The following is a 16,621-nucleotide window of genomic DNA, read 5'->3' on the forward strand; positions in this document are numbered from 1 at the left end:
GAACGTTTCCAACTTCGACAGAGAAATTTGTTCAACCTAAAACGTGAACTGTAAAACACATAAAGCTTATGTTGTTTAGAATTATGCCACAAAAATAAAAAAGAAGCAGTCAAACAATTGGCATCTATTGGTTGTCTTCTTTGTTAGACAACAAGTCTCGTATTGTCTAACATGTCACTATATGCATGCCTAGCCTTTGCTGGGATCAGACAAGCCTGTCTGCCCGGATGTAACGAATGGATAAACAAGATCACTGATGCCATCACGGAAGCAAACAGTTTAGATTTGGCTTAAAAAAGGGAATGTAAGTGAACAGTGGTAAGGTATGTTGAATTTAGATTAAGAACACCACTGCAAAATAATATCTTTACTATCCTCACTAAAGAATGCAGTTTGGTGTAAAGGACAAAAAGCTGTGAAAACGTGGGTTTGATTCCAACATGGTGATAACAACTAAAGACCATTCTTACAATACATGAAAAAATTTATCAACGGAAACCATTTCTTGATATGGTCTCATATATGTATTTTTCTGCCATTTTGTTGGTTGTTTTTTAAATTTGACTTATCAATGCGATCTAATGTCATATGTTTATTATTAAATGCTACGGGAAGTCGGACAGCCTAATTGTTAAAGCGTTCGCTCGTCAAGCCGAAGATCCAATTTTGATTCCACACATGGGTACAATGTTAGAGTCCATTTCTGATGTCCCCTCTTGCAGTGATATTGCTTCAATATTGCTAAAAACGCCATGAAACCCACATCTTTCACGCACCTTAAACTGAGTAAAGGAATTTAGGACAAACATAATATGGGGGAAATTCTATGTGGATACTCAAACTTATTTCATTTCATAAGGCAGAAAAATCTATACCCTTTTTAAGTGTTTCTTCACCTGAAGTGAAAAAAAATCTCAAGCATTTTACTTCATTGATAAGAACGAACCAGTTACTATTTTTATGTTCACTTCTGAATGCTGGACATTACGTTTGTTCAAATAATAAACAATGAAACCATGTCCTGTTAGCAGAAATGTCAACTCTAAGTAGTCCGTCGTACAATTCTCGCTATACCATAACCATGCGTTTATGAATGTAGAAAATATATGCTTATATAAATGGCTTGCCTTGTATAGTTCGATACCAACTCTGTTAAACTATGGAAATCACTGTGAGAAATAACGAAACAACCTAAAGCAAGCAAGGTGAATGGGTTCGGACTGTGTTTCTCAATCTTTAAAGCCACGTGTCCTGTACATGCCCACGAAATATTTCATACGTGCGTAATCGGTTTAATATTTCCACACAACGCTGAATATTTCAGTTTTTGTTGCTTCGAATGTTATCCTAGTCATGAGATTCAAATTTGAATTCACTACTGCCTTTGGGACGCTTGCCTGTTGATTTCAAAATGTAACGTCGATACCCCAGGGCACTGCGATTATTTGTCGTATGTGCGACCGTTAGGGATTCCAGCTGATCGAGTTTTTGAAATTCAAAATGACGAACCTTTGCGTGGTTGGGTATATTTGCAAGGCCAAGTCACTCGTCATCAAAGTTCATGCCATGCCTTTATATGTCACTGTTTAGATACAATGTGTATTTGTGTTTGGTTGGATTAAGGGTTGTACTTAGCTGCAAGAGAAAGATTTATTTGTTTACACTTAGCGCAGTCTACGACACTTCAACGAGCAACCGAGAGTGCATTTTTGTATAAAAATATTGTTTGTTTGTTTGTTGGCTGCTTAACACCGCACTCAGCATTACAGTTTTATGACGTCGGTATGTAAATAATCAAGTTTGAACCAGACAACCTGACATCGTGACCAGTCTTTGAGGTTAGGATGTGATGACATGCTTCAATCATGGACTTCAGAGAGCCTCATCAGCAAATCCCTTTAAGGATCGTGAAATCTGATATAATTCAGATATGCCCCAAACTTAATATACACTTTGCAATTTGGTTCATATTAATAACGTGCACATAGGTCAGAGTTGTTCAAGAGTTAATGCTGCACTGATAACATGGGTTATCTATCACTGTGTCTGCAGTATTTATTGGGCACACACGGTAAGCGATATGTCCCCTCTGTTGTGTTGCTGTATGTTAAGGGCGATAGTCCGCAACATTGTACATACACAGATTTAACATATACTACTTGTGGCAAGTGTTCTCAACTAAATGCTGCAATATATTTCATACTGATTAATGGTAGTGTTTACACATGAACTGATGTATAAAACAAAGTCACGACGTTGAGAAGAGTATTATTTGTTATGAGTTTTATAAATGATAACAATTAGTGAACATTGGCGAATTCCTAAGAAAACTTTACACCAAAACGCAACTGTTCACAAGCATGATATTTGCACATGTTTTCCAGCAATTTGATGCATGATCCACCAGAAATTCATCTGCAAAAATGTTTGCAGTTGGTTCCCCCAAGTAAACAGTACTATTAAACAGTACGATATATTTTGCAACATTTATATATCGTACATGAGTCAAAACATTTATTGAGTAGTATATAATTTGACTGATGGTGTCAAGTGAAACAATTGTCATGAAACATATGGCTTGGATTGACTCAGATTCAGGAATGGAACGCCAAAATGAAGTATTCACTAAAATTACACAACAAGGCTTGTTAACCCCATCAGAGAAATGCAGCAGAAAGTATATAAAAATGTATATTTTATGTAATTTCAATTTGAAAAAAAAAACTATTGTTAAATTGGATTTTACTTATTGCTCACTCATTCCAGCAACAGTTTGCAATTGTGGTTAGCTAATTTGGTACGAAAATATGTTGTTCCATGAAGATAGAGTTAGAATTAAATTTGCAAAGGGTGAAACTCTAACAAAAACAAAAGAAAACAAACACAAAATTGAACGTCATTGACCTTGCTACCCATTAAAATGTGTAATGTGTGTTTCTTTGATTTTTGAAGCTACACCAATGCATAAATGAAACTAGAACCACAGTCTAAACACTGCTAAATTTGAACTTATCATATAGTAGGGAGCCGATAGAAATATCGTAACATTGCATCATTGACACCAAAACGTTGATTCTGATCATACATGCATCTTGGAAAGCTAGATTCTGTTCTGGTAACAATTCGACGTGATATGATGACGTTTGAGGTAAGGTGAGGTGATGACATGTTAGTTGTATTGAGCTAAGTTGAGTTGAGTTAAGTTGAGTTGAGTTGAGTTGAGTTGAGGTGAGTTGAGTTGAGTTGAGTTGAGTTGAGTTGAGTTGAGTTGAGTTGAGTTGAGTTGAGTTGAGTTGAGTTGAGGTGAGGTGAGGTGAGGTGAGGTGAGGTGAGGTGAGTTGATGTGAGTTGATGTGAGTTGATGTGAGTTGAGTTGAGTTGATGTGATGTGATGTGAGGTGATGTGAGGTGAGGTGATGTGAGGTGATGTGAGGTGAGGTGAGGTGAGGTGAGGTGAGGTGAGGTGAGGCGAGGCGAAGTGAAGTGAGCTTAATAAAATTATAACACTTACATTGCATGTGAATGCACGTGTATGTGTCTGCAGTTGCGTTTTACTTTTGCCTATTACATGCTCAACACCTGCCGAAGGCACAGAATACAGACACAGCAAACGATCCTTTCCTTGTTTCCCAAAAGTCATGACTTGAAAAAACATATTTTCCCCGAGATTCGAACTACCCACATTCCTCACGACTGACAGATTCCGTCCACTGCACCAATAGAGCCATCTGATTTAAAATAAAATACTGTTTACTCAATCATAAGAAATCACTACAAAAATCAGAGAAAATGGTTAGATTCCGTCTATAGCATATCCTGCCTTAATGGCACATCACAGCGCATACAAAGGTAAAGTACGTCCTGTGAACATGTATTGCATTCATCTAAATATGCTTGTCACATAAACGATTCTATTTTGAATTACATACCAATAATAACGTCCTATGTATGCCAGAAAAGTTTCGTTTAGCATCTTGATTGCGTCTGTCCTAATTATGAATGTTATGACAAATGATACCTACGCATGCTGATCAAATATAAAGTCTGCTAACATACGGTGTACGCAGACCATCAGACGAAAATAGCTGTACAAACTCCAAATATCGCCCTCAACTATAAACACTTCTCCGCTATCTCTTGATCATACTTCATATACGCTGCTGATGTTCTGGACAACTCAGTGCTATTAACGATTACACAAAACTAGTAAAGACCCGTGTTTGCTATCGTGATACGAGTCCTCGGAACTTGACCAATTTCGTCCAAGGTCACCGCTGTGTTTCTCATCATTACGTTGACAATGACCTTGCGTTAATTGTTCGTCCCTCACGTCCTCAAGACCCCATTGTAGTTGCTAGAGGGCAGTTAGACACGCCGCTTGTTGACAAACAATGTCAATATTAACTGAGCTGACCAAACAGTCAACACGGTCTTCAAACACCACAAATCGGCTCCGACGTGACTGTCATAATTTCTTGGGTTCAGCAAAGAGTCTGAAGAAGGTCTTGGATTAAAGGGACGCTCTGCGTAGTAGATCGTATAGCAAATCAATGTATGTAGCTTATACAAATAACTCTTGCATTGTCTTACAGTACAAAGGATTTAGCTGTAGACATAAGTGGATTCCCTTCACAGAAATTTTGTTTACAAGACGGCTCTGGCTCTTCGAAAGTAATTTGAGAATAGTCGTTTTTGAAAATATTTCTCTCGAGATTCAAATGCACAAGGTACCATGACTACGATAAAAATGAATATACGTGTATATTTCCGTCGGCCACTGACAATTAACATGCTATGAGAAAACTACCAATGATGTTTATTCATGGAATGATGTGTGTTTACTTATCACGTTAGCACCGCTAAGACGTAAACAACGTGTGAATCGTTCTGTTGTTTGTTGGAAGGTAGTGCCAATTTGAGTTCATGATGATGCAAACGCAAGGGTTCAACGTCGTTGTTGAAGTTAGTCAGAGATAACGTCAAGATGGCCTAACACACTTGACGTCATGTACGAAAATGACGTTACACTTGGAACAATGCAAATATTCTGAACACCCGATGTTTTGACACTGTATGACCATACCGAAATATCCGTCATGTAGAACTTGATCCACATGTCTTGATGACAATGTGTATGACAGTATTCATGGCTAAAATGTCAAAACAGTTGAATATTGGTATACATACATGTACATATATACATATGAACACAATATGTTCAAATTGAAGCAGCGACGACCTTGATAGATATATTGTACATTATGTGGAAATATGTTTTTATCTCGATATGGATGTCTCGATATTTATGTCAGTTCCAGCCATTACTTTAAGCCCTATGTAAATCTTTGACTACACATTTCGGTGGAAGTGGACACATTAGTTTCACTGTTCCTTTCAAAGTGGGGATGGTTGGGTGCGGTCAAGGTTTATTTAAACCTTTTATTCAATCTTTACACTTTGAATAGGTGTCAGGGTCCCAAACGTATAAATATTTTTATCAGATTAATTAAGCATCGTTCAACAATAACAACAACAAGAGCAAAATAAGGCTATTCTAGACGCCAGATATGTATAAGACATTTGTAAAAACATTCCTCCAGAGATACATTTCACATACTGTATAGAGTTGTGCGGGTGTCATGTAAGCACTCATGAGTTGCTTTTGATAACTGACAATACAAAATTACTATGTCAGTTAATGATGTCAAACATCTGTACAATGTACTTGTAAGGTAATATTCAGGTATATTTCAAGACCTGAAAATATTGGTGATGAGTTGAGATAAATATACATATGCACAAAAGTTAAGCGCCACTATTTTCATAGTGTCTTGATTTCACCACTGAAGATCAGAAATCCAAACTATAAATGTTTATGACTGAATTAGCCTGACATAGATTCTTGAATCTAAGATTGTCAAGATATGACAAGGAAAACGTTCTGCATGTGCAACTCCATTTCCCTACCACATGAATCTTGAAAATCAAGTTTCACACACTTGGTTTCACCGGTCTGTTGTGACATTCTCCTTTCACTCTAGAGTTAGAAAATCAGTCATGGTGAGGAGAAAGATAACTACCGCTGAGAGATGGCAGGTGATAGGCATGAAAAATGCGGGCATGTCATGCAGGGCCATTGCAAGGCCAATGGGTCGTCCTTACAACGTCATCACCCGTTTAGTTGCCAAACATAATCAAACCAATGATGTCAATGACAGGCATAGATCTCGTTATGATAGCTACCAAAGTAGCAGATCACAAAAATAGTGGATGACGCTTCCTTTGTGATTGTGTGTATGAGAGATGACTACGATTGGTAACAAATACATCGCGTTTAAACCTGTTAGTTATTCTCAAGGGAAATGGCATGCACCAAATGTTGTGCCGCGTATTGTGAGTACCTGTTTGCTTCAGAAGATTCAACTATGATGAATATGCAGAACAAAGGAGAACAAACATCAATATTCTCACCCTATTTCCTATGGTATTCACAATGTAATATCTTAGTATTGACAGCAAACACTCCTGTAACAAATCACACACATATCCCACAGATAACATTCGAAGCTCGCCTAATATCCGGCTGAAGGTATTGCTCTCTTAGTTTAAGCCAACATATTTAATTCTTTCTATTTTTTAATATTATGTTCACAGAGCTTCGCGTGTTGTCAAACATATGTGTGAACTAAATGTCATTAAAGCCACTGTTTCACAGATACCATGTGAGATCCATGTACGAAAACATATAAATACAATGTCGAAATCTTACATACCACGTAATATACACGCAAGTTTCATGACATTGTATATTCTTGGAGACATAAGAGTATAATCCAGGAGATGATTGATCTTTATCTTGCATTTCAGTGTTTTGATTATACATTCATTTAATGCATTGGAAATGCAAGTATCTTGACACTAACAATATCGGTTCTACTGAATAAAAATACTTCTTTTGAGTAACCCTGATATTATGCATGAGTATTTTCACAGGGGATTTCAAATGATCATATAAATATACATGGTCTCGGGCTTTCGGTCTCTCGGCCTTCATCATGTACATTTATTTTGTTTCGTAATACATTACATGGGGTACCTGTTTGGTCATTGCTGTAGCTGTATTCAGGTATGACGTCACTCTTAGAAACAGGCGAGACTCTCACGCTCTCTTCATATTCTATGTTTAAGGTAACAATATTTGATTTTTTCATGATTATTTGAAGAGGTGGCATATTGATTCCTGGGCAAACAGTTACCAAACCGCTGAGGAGCTTCGTTCACATCTGGGCAAGAAAGAGAGGGAAAAATCACACGTTTTTGAGAAATACTGTATTTTCAAAAACAACTGTCGCTGGAAACTGTCATTTCCGTCTCATGAGAGAAAAGAGGGACTCTTCACTTCCTGTCTGGTTGACAGATTTGACATGACCATGATTGGGCATACTGGTCATACGTATCCGTGTTTGCCATCGTTGTCTGCATGACATACCAATGTCTTCCCGGACTTGAAACACTTCTGCCTCCATTAAGACAGGAGACAACCGTATTGGCACTCAACACATTACAGTGGCTACACACATGAAAACCAATTTGATATTAATATAGTGTGTGAGTGAATTTAGTTTTATGCCAGCACTCAACATTATTCTATCTATATGGCGTCGGTCTGTAAATAATCGAGACTGGACCTGCCAATCCCGTGATCAACTGCACGAACATCGATATACGCTAATAAAGAGGGCCGGTGTATTGGTATTATATTTGATATTGGTATGTGTAATGTGATTGAAACCGAACAGAGCTTACGGGTACCTCATGGTCTGATGTATTTCAGTGTTACATTTCCCCGTCAGGAGTCTAGTGTCGATCTGTGTAAACTAAAATGTACTAATTATGAGTCGAACTGGACCTAGAAGAGAATTCAGATATTGAACATCATGCGGTTAGTCTCAAGGCACCTGTTTAATATCAAGTGAGAAAGTACAAAAAAGTGATGTTCCCCCATGGCATTCGCCTAATAGATCATGATCACAGTACAATCGATTTTCTGTATGTACTTATACACCTAATTATACATGTCACATGTCGAAATGAATCTAATTGTTGGAGATGTATTTTTTTAAGAAGAGACTAAAGGTTATTGAATATTGTGTCTTCCAGGTGCACTGTCTCAACCGGCGAGTGATTCTACAAGCGAATGCCCAAAGGATATCATTAAAAAGGCTATGGGATGTTTCTCGGACTTGGCATCAGGGGTCACTAAGGGTCAGCCCGCTCAGTTTGCAAGATCCATGCCTTTGGACTATCATATGATCAGAGAATATTGCCAAGAGTAAGCCGGTCAAAATATGTTTACATGATCAGAGAATATTGCCTAGAGTAAGCCAGTCTGAATAGTTTACATGACCAGAGAATGTTGCCGGTCTAAATGTCTTTTCCATACCATCCGAATTCATTCTCTCTCACTGCAACAGGACATTTTTTATATTAATAATAGCGGCAGTAACAAACTTTTGTAAATCATTAGAGTACAATATAAGAATCCGATCCATCATATATGACAGTATGTCATGATGCACAGTGTTCGCAAATAGCCTAAAGTGATTGATTAATGCTGCTTTTTATATTTAAGGGTGTTTTGTTGATATTTTGAGTTTTTAAACTTATCTGTGTCTCTTGACGACCTATTTGCAATCAATATATCTTCAATGTGAACCTGTGGACTATAGTAATCTATCATTTTAATGAACCTGTCAATGATACGGAGTGACATGTAATTTCGCAATATTATTGTTTGTCTGGCGTTGACTCTCCAAACACATTTTATATATACTCTTTGGCAACGGAGGGGAACCTTAACTTTTAATTTAGTTAGGAATTATGTGCGTGAATAAACTCTTCAAAGGCAGACATCCCCCAACACGTGCATGGGGTGTCATTCTTGAGTTTGAAAGTTGTAAAGAACGTCGGTAATCACTACATACCGTTAATTTTGACTATTATTTGCATTACACAGTTGTTAGTGTTTGTTTCTAGTCGTTTGTTTTGTTTGAACATGAATCTCGAACACATATAAAATTTACGTCATACACTAATAATGTTTCAGGCGGGATTACTGTACAAACAACTGTGTCATAAGGAGGTACAAGTAATGATGCATTATCAAAAGATTCATTCTCATATCCACATATCCATATATCTCCCACTTGTTTCAATCGTAAACTAAAAATCAATTTTCCCTATTTGTTTCCCTACTGCAAAACGCACAGTTACCTACCTTATAATTAGATGCAGGATCCCCTATAGCTAATTTTAGATCTGGTGTCGCTCCGATTCGGGTTGAGACTGGCCGGTACGATGGTTTTGTTTTTTAATGAGAGAGTTTGTTTCTATCGTAAAGATACAGGTGGAATTAAAAGACATATCATATCCATCCCTACGTTATGCTATGTTACTACCCACATCTGCCATTTTATCCTCTCTAAGCGTACATCTTATATGTAAGCAAAGGCGTAGGCATGTGGTACCTAATTCAGCTTTATTTGAGACTGGTCTGAACGATTAGCTGTGCATGTTCATGTAACATATCCAACATCGTTCTATACAATATATTTATCCATGTGTCCATGTTACCCCATATAGGACTCGCTTAACTTTTATCACTTTTTTTACTGAATCCATTTTTATTTTGAGATGAAACTTAAATAGACAATCTGTCTGTCTGTCTGTCCGTCTTTGTAACCCCATCGCTCTTCTGTATTTCAGGGGAGGTCACATGACCCGTTTCCTTTCATGCATTGACAATCTGCAGCGACAATGTGAAAACGCACAGGAAGCGGAAGTGTTACTTCAGATCATCAATCCTGAACGCGTGCGCACAAGTGTCCCAAATCTATGTGGAAATATTGATTGTACGTATATCTGTCATTTGGTCAACGGATTATCAACCATTTTATTACTAGATGATATTTTAATGAAATATATTTTCAATAACAAACTGACACAAGATATACATATCCTTATTTCATTAGTGCATGTAAGACATACTCCGCGAAAACGCGGTCAGAAGAGGCCTTCAAGAAGCGATGATTGTCATACGGGGCGGTTATGCAATATCATTACATTATGTAGGTATATTACTAGGGCCCAGTCAGTCAACAGATAACCATACGAGCACCTCTTGGGTGGTTCGGTTGTCCAAACGCGCGGCAACAAGTTACCTACCTTATAATTAGATACAGGATCCGCTATAGGTAATTATATATCTGGTGTCGCTCCGATTCGAGTTAAGACTGGCCGGTATGATGGTACTGTTTTAAGTGAGAGAGTTTGCTTACATTGTAAGGGCGAGGTGGAAGATGAGTGCCCTGGTTTTCTTAAATGCCCATTGTATATGAATTAAAGGCGATTACGGGATCGGTACCCAGGCTTTCTGGTGTGGTTATATTAGACCACTTCTAACCAGGATTTTTTTAGGAATAAACAAAAGGATTAAAGAAAGACGCATTAATCTTCAATCGTCTTTGTTTTAGTAATTGAAGGGTCTGCAGATTGCCTGAACAGAGAGATGACGAGGGACTCCAACTGCAAGAACTCAGCCAAGGAGATGATAAAGAAAGGGATGGCCGAGACTCCCCGTAATGTCTCCGCCTTGTTCATTGTGCAGTGCAGGTGCGTGTAGCCTATACATCACAAAGGCATCAGTATACAACAATGTCACCAAGAAAAGGGTGCTGAATAGTCAACCGATAACAGGAACATACTACAGTTTGCTCTAAAATTCACATGTGAAGCAAAATAGTTAAATAGTGCAATTATGGATTAAAGATCTGTCTTACTAAAGCATGAAGGAATCTGTTTTTTCTCCCTTTTTATCACGGCAGGGGACACCGGAAGTGGGATTCCCACATTGTACCCGTTGTGATGAGAAAATGAAGTTTCCAACCGGCAGTTCGTGCAGAATGTTGTTGTTGATTATTTAATGCCTTTTCGAAATGACATGTGGTCTTTGGTTTGAATGGAATGGATACAACATACCTTAAATGAAACCTTGTCAAACATTAAGTGTATTGATTTCTTACATTTCAACATCCTCACCTATATGCTAAGCTTTTTTGTGTGTCTGACAGGTTCTTCAACATCCTTGCTGAGTGTCAACGGACGTCCGTGAAGGAGAACTGTGGCGAGCAACAAGCCAACCTCCACGCCGATTTCATCCTGTCATTTGTGCCCAACACATGCTCAGACAGCAACTCCTCAATAACATCTACAGGAGATGTCACCACAAACAGACCTCTTCGAACATCAGAGGAAACGGCCACCTTGCTGGGCGTGTCACCATACCAAAAACACTCCCCATCTTACACAGCTACGGCCAAATCATCTGTGGACACCACACGCGAACCAAAAGACAAGGTTCCTGAACTCTCTGGGGACAAAGTCCCTGAACAGATCCTCAAAACTCTGCCACCATTCTTGAAGGATGATGAGAAGCTGGGGCTGAAGGTGGGAATGAAATCAAGACGTCATTCGGATGATGATGCAGATGACGAGAAGATAACTAACGCTGGAGAGTCTGTTGCAGTATGCTTAGGACTTGTCATATCCTTGGTGACATCTTTACTGCTGATCGAGCAATAAAATCTGTAATGAAGCAAAGACAACTCTGATCAATGATAATTACAATTAAGCAGTGACACTTCTAATCACGTTATGTCGAATCCAGTCAAGCAGTTACACTATTAATTAACCAATCACACCTCAGATCAAGCATCAATAGCTTAAATGAGGCAATGACACAACTCTTATCAAACAATGACACAACAATCACACAATGGCACTTTTAATCAAACAGTGCCAGTTTCAGTAAGGGAATTGAACTTGCAATCACGGAATTGACACTTTATATTGAACAAATGAAAATATAAGAACAGATCACAAGTACATAGTGTATTCACACAGAAACCACTGTTATAATGCTTGAGACTCAACACTATGACTCACATGCCGGTGACGAATTACAACTGTCCATGACATGATGATGTAATTAATTTCGCTTTTGTTTACATATAAGGACGCACTGATACTTATTTTAAGGGTCTGGCTCCCCTAAAGGTGACGCTGTTCATGAATGATCATGCCAAAGCCGTCACGCTGGGAACAATTGTTGTAACCTCCACTGACCACATTATCCAGTTTCATTATGAATGTAGACACTTCCTGTTTCAGTTGTTCGGTTAATCTTTGTTCACGTCTGTGTTGCATTGGATAGGTTAATCTGGAGTTGATGTTTTCTCAACATATTGACCTGCGATTCCTTTCTCATTAGTCCACTCGATGAGTCGGGAAAGCAGACAAACATTTCAAATGATCAGTTCAACTTGATTCATGCAGACCCTCGTCTATCCGGACACTTGACCTCCCTGCCGGTTCAGACTGGACATGTTTACACGTATACACAAAGGGTATTTCAGTGATCCGTTTATATAATGTCTACCATCACCATGGATATGCCATATCAGAAATTATTTGTGATAATCCGGAATCCATTACTTTCATGTAACACATTCCAGTCTGTAGACGCCACTCTTGTTTGTAAATTTTGTACTATGTAAGCTTACATCGGCTAAATCGCAGAAGCTTGTATGTAATCTGCATTGATGTAAATAGATTGTATGTTAAACTTTTGTAATAAAACAAACTGTCAAACTATTGTGTGTATGTGGGGTTATTTTGGGAATGAGAAACTGGCTTATTCCTGATACACAATGAGATTAAACTGAGAGACATTGAGGTGACAACAGATCACGCCCAGAATGCACCGGGAGTACATATGATACTCACTGGAATTACATCAAATTCTCAGGCCACAGCAGAATACGCTGTGATGACACACGCAGTTGATGTATATATATTTTTTTCGGGATAATCAAAATAACTCATGAAAATGCTCAGGTTATAATGAAAAAAAATATACTCACACACCAAAGTAACGCACGTCAAGTATAAAACAGTTATGTTTGTAATTTTTAATATTAAAGTCAAGAAATGTCAGGGTGAGTGAGAGATTTCATTGTCTACCAAGAATGGTAAAAGGGTTGACAAGGACACATCTCGCTGGCGTTGACCGGTAATGTGCCGATCTGCTTGAGAGGTTGTGACCCTGGACGATCGCTCCAGTGAAGGTCATCTGTGGCTTTGGAAGCGTTGTATCGATACCGGTGACAGTTAATCGTGGTTCTGTTTACGTCGAAATGACGGGTACCATTTTTGGGCATATAGTCCAGCTTCCGAACGTCTGATAGCCTGGTTTCTTTCAAATCTGAGTTAAGCGTGGCATTGTTGAACAAAGTGTAATAGACCTAATGTATGTGCAGTCTCATGTACACTAATGATGGTGACAATTGGTGCACGTTGTTGGATTTCACGAGAAATTAAAACAAAAACAAAATATATTGATTACACAATCAGGCTTTACAATGCCAAAAACCCGTATCCATTTAGGTCCGAGTTTGTTTCCTATTTGGGTAAAACAACTTGTGTTTCTTATGTGTATGGGTATATATAAATTCCCTAATATTAAAATGAAAATGTAAGGTGCTAGTTAACTCATTCACCATTCCACATACATACCTGCTACTTACCAACTCATCATATTCACTTGCAGACTCACCTACCCACTCAGAAATAATTCTCTCACCTACTCACTTATCTATTACTATTACTACTAGCCAAAGTCTTTGCTAAATCACTAGGCGTGGCAACCTTTTTATCTTTCAGGTTATTAGCAACTTTTTGCTGCAGTGGTACGACCAGCTCCAATCTCGCCTTTGTCCCATAATGTATGTTGCTACAGGAGTGCACTCGTTGATCTTGTATGTTTATGTTTTTACCTTTTGTAAATAACTCTATGCTGTGAGGTATAACTATACCGGACACCTTGATAATTCTCAGAGTTTGTCGATGGAGTTTTGCACCCACTGACTTTGTATACCAATGTCTTACTTTTTGAAATCATCAGTAACTTTTTGTTGTAATTGTACAACCAACTTTAAATTGTGCCAGTAACCCATGTAGTTACCTGCTTGAACTGTGCACACCCAGACTCTGTTTATGTAACACGGAAATGTGCTCTCCTAATCTTAGTATACCTGACTGAAATGAATAGGAATATTTAAAAAAGGCAGTTAGTGTCTCACTTACATACCTAGTCACCTGAAAACCACCTCGTCACTTAGTCGTCCATTAACTCACCTATTCACCTATTTAATTAACTGCCTAATAACTCACTTAATAACTCATCTTCACACTTAGGCATCAGCTATCTCACATATTCGTATAGTTTCGTAGTAACTCAACTTCTCGCTCAATCACACTTTCTCACCTAATTGCTAAGTCGTTTACCAGCTCATCTACTCACTTTGGGGGCGTGGTGGGCGAGCTGGTTAAAGCGCCAGACTAGTGATCCAGCAAGCTTGGAGGTGTCGGGACAGGATCAACTTTCAGTGTTGTCACAACCCATTGTGTACAGCACACAACCCTATGCACTTCAAAGAACCTACGAATCTGTTTGTAGATGACCAGATGGTGGCCACATGAATACGCGCAGTCACCTAGTTGCAGGTACAGCAGCGTGCAGTAAACTTGGACAATGTACTGTGTCCTAGTTTCTGGTACAGCAGCGTGCAGTAAACTTGGACAATGTACTGTGTCCTAGTTTCTGGTACAGCAGCGTGCAGTAAACTTGGACAATGTACTGTGTCCTAGTTTCTGGTACAGCACCGTGCAGTAAACTTGGACAATGTACTGTGTCCTAGTTCACCCAGATGTGAATGGGAAAATCGTAAGGATGGGAAAGCCACATCAATTTGGTGCGCCAAGTAGACGGCAAGAGTTGTATAATTCCCAGGGAGCTGAGATTGAAAATACCATGTGCCGTTGTGATGGACATCCATTGATCAAGAATAACTTAAAGTACCTTTGAGCCAGTTGAATTGGACATCGGCACTATACAAATCTTAGCATAATAATAACAAATTTTACGCATTCGGTTGGGGAGGATAAACTCAGGGCCCTTATTCTCGAAGCGTTCGTAGCCCTAAGAATTCTTAACTTTGATCGTAGCTAATGTGTTAAGAATGGGCTTAAGAAGTTCGTAGCGCTACGAACGTTTCGAGAATAGCTAGCCAGGTTTCTAAAACACCCGGTGCAAGACATCATTAGAAGTATGATTATATAACAGATCATAACATACAGATACTTGTAACAGAGTTGGATTCGTATAATCGACATTGGTTTTTGTAATTAATAATCAGAGATTTTCCTCAATTTTCCAAAATGTACTCAACGCGGATAGAACGAATAAAACAAGTTGAAAAGTTTACCTATTCGCCATTAATGTATCATGTCACTTTCTTACAGTATTTGAAACTTATTGTTCATATAAAAAGTGAAGCCAAGACACTTTCTAACATCCTTTAAACTTCTTTTCTCTGTTTGTCCAATGAACAGTTACTTTGAAGAGAGGAATACACGTGTTCACTTTCAAATATTGGCTCGAAGCTTGCTCTTTAAAACTTCAAAGTAAATATGTCTGAAATAAATGTGTACTCTTTTTCTACTGACATTACAAACTCACCAAATCTCATGAATGCTTAAAGTGACTTTCTTTCTTAACACATCAGTTGAGTTCGGAACCCTGTTTAAATATTTCTCACTTTATGTGATGGTTTTTGTCGTTACTCCGCCTAAGTAAAGCAACATTATATTTACAACGAACACCTTGGCCTACCTTGAACTAATGTTACGATGGTAGTATTAACACAGTTCCAAACATGCGTCTACATAGGGCTCTGTCCTCGGTGTTTACGAAGGCGACATAGAGCGCTTTTAGCACATGTTTTAATAGGACATTGACCTAACTCTCTTTGTCCTATAACTGTAGTGAAACAATTACAACTTTGCTGTATATATAACACCATGTTAAATGAGGATGTTGATATTAGAAAATTTCATAAGAGATAGTTTCATGGTTATGTAACAACGCTTTATACAGAAGGAGATTCGTTGTTATTTGTTCCAATTTGGGAATAGCTTACAATCATAAAGCACTCAACAAGAAGTTTGGTAAATATTGGTTTGTTTGTTGTTTACTAAACTATTCTAGCTATGCCATTATTATCCTTAAACAAACGTAACTGGACAAGAGAACCATTGATTGATTGATCTGCGCAGTTAGTATATGGTAACATCCATAAACCGAATCAGCGAGACCGTTCGATTACAAACATAGGTTGTGAATACCGTTTCTTGCATATTTATCCATTGTATTTGAATACCAGAACATAATGCATAAAATATATTTCTACTTGATCCCCCAAAGACAAACTCTACAGCATCTTGTCAAAAGCAAACAGAAAATGCCATGTAATGTATATAGACCATAGAGATGTGATATTATTGACATTGTTATAGGTGACACCTGGTCTGTATTTAGGCAAGGTGCAACCAGATAGCCGAGTCGGCTAGTTGATACTAATACAAACTATTTGCCAATTCTCCTCTTGCTACAGGGGAATGTGTTTCAGATTATGACGTCACGCTATTGTTGTTACAGTTGAAT

At 38.2% G+C, this 16,621-nt stretch overlaps 1 protein-coding gene across 1 annotated transcript; it reads left to right on the plus strand.

Moving 5' to 3' along the window:
* Positions 1 to 3,824: 3,824 nt before the first annotated feature.
* LOC137296523 (uncharacterized) lies at positions 3,825 to 11,640 on the plus strand. The gene is made up of 5 exons (XM_067828324.1): positions 3,825 to 3,849; positions 8,161 to 8,332; positions 9,766 to 9,911; positions 10,533 to 10,671; positions 11,130 to 11,640. The coding sequence occupies exons 1-5, from the start codon at positions 3,825 to 3,827 to the stop codon at positions 11,638 to 11,640; spliced, it is 993 nt and encodes a 330-aa protein (XP_067684425.1).
* The last annotated feature ends 4,981 nt before the right edge of the window (positions 11,641 to 16,621 follow it).

The sequence above is a fragment of the Haliotis asinina genome, chromosome 9, assembly GCF_037392515.1.
Source record: "Haliotis asinina isolate JCU_RB_2024 chromosome 9, JCU_Hal_asi_v2, whole genome shotgun sequence".
NCBI classification, from domain to species: Eukaryota; Metazoa; Mollusca; class Gastropoda; order Lepetellida; family Haliotidae; genus Haliotis; species Haliotis asinina.

Coding starts and splice junctions, on each gene's coding strand:
- LOC137296523 (XM_067828324.1), top strand. CDS start 3,825: ATGGCACATCACAGCGCATACAAAG. Junction 3,850..8,160: donor ACATCACAGCGCATACAAAG/GTAAAGTACGTC, acceptor TGTGTCTTCCAG/GTGCACTGTCTCAACCGGCG. Junction 10,672..11,129: donor TTGTTCATTGTGCAGTGCAG/GTGCGTGTAGCC, acceptor TGTGTCTGACAG/GTTCTTCAACATCCTTGCTG.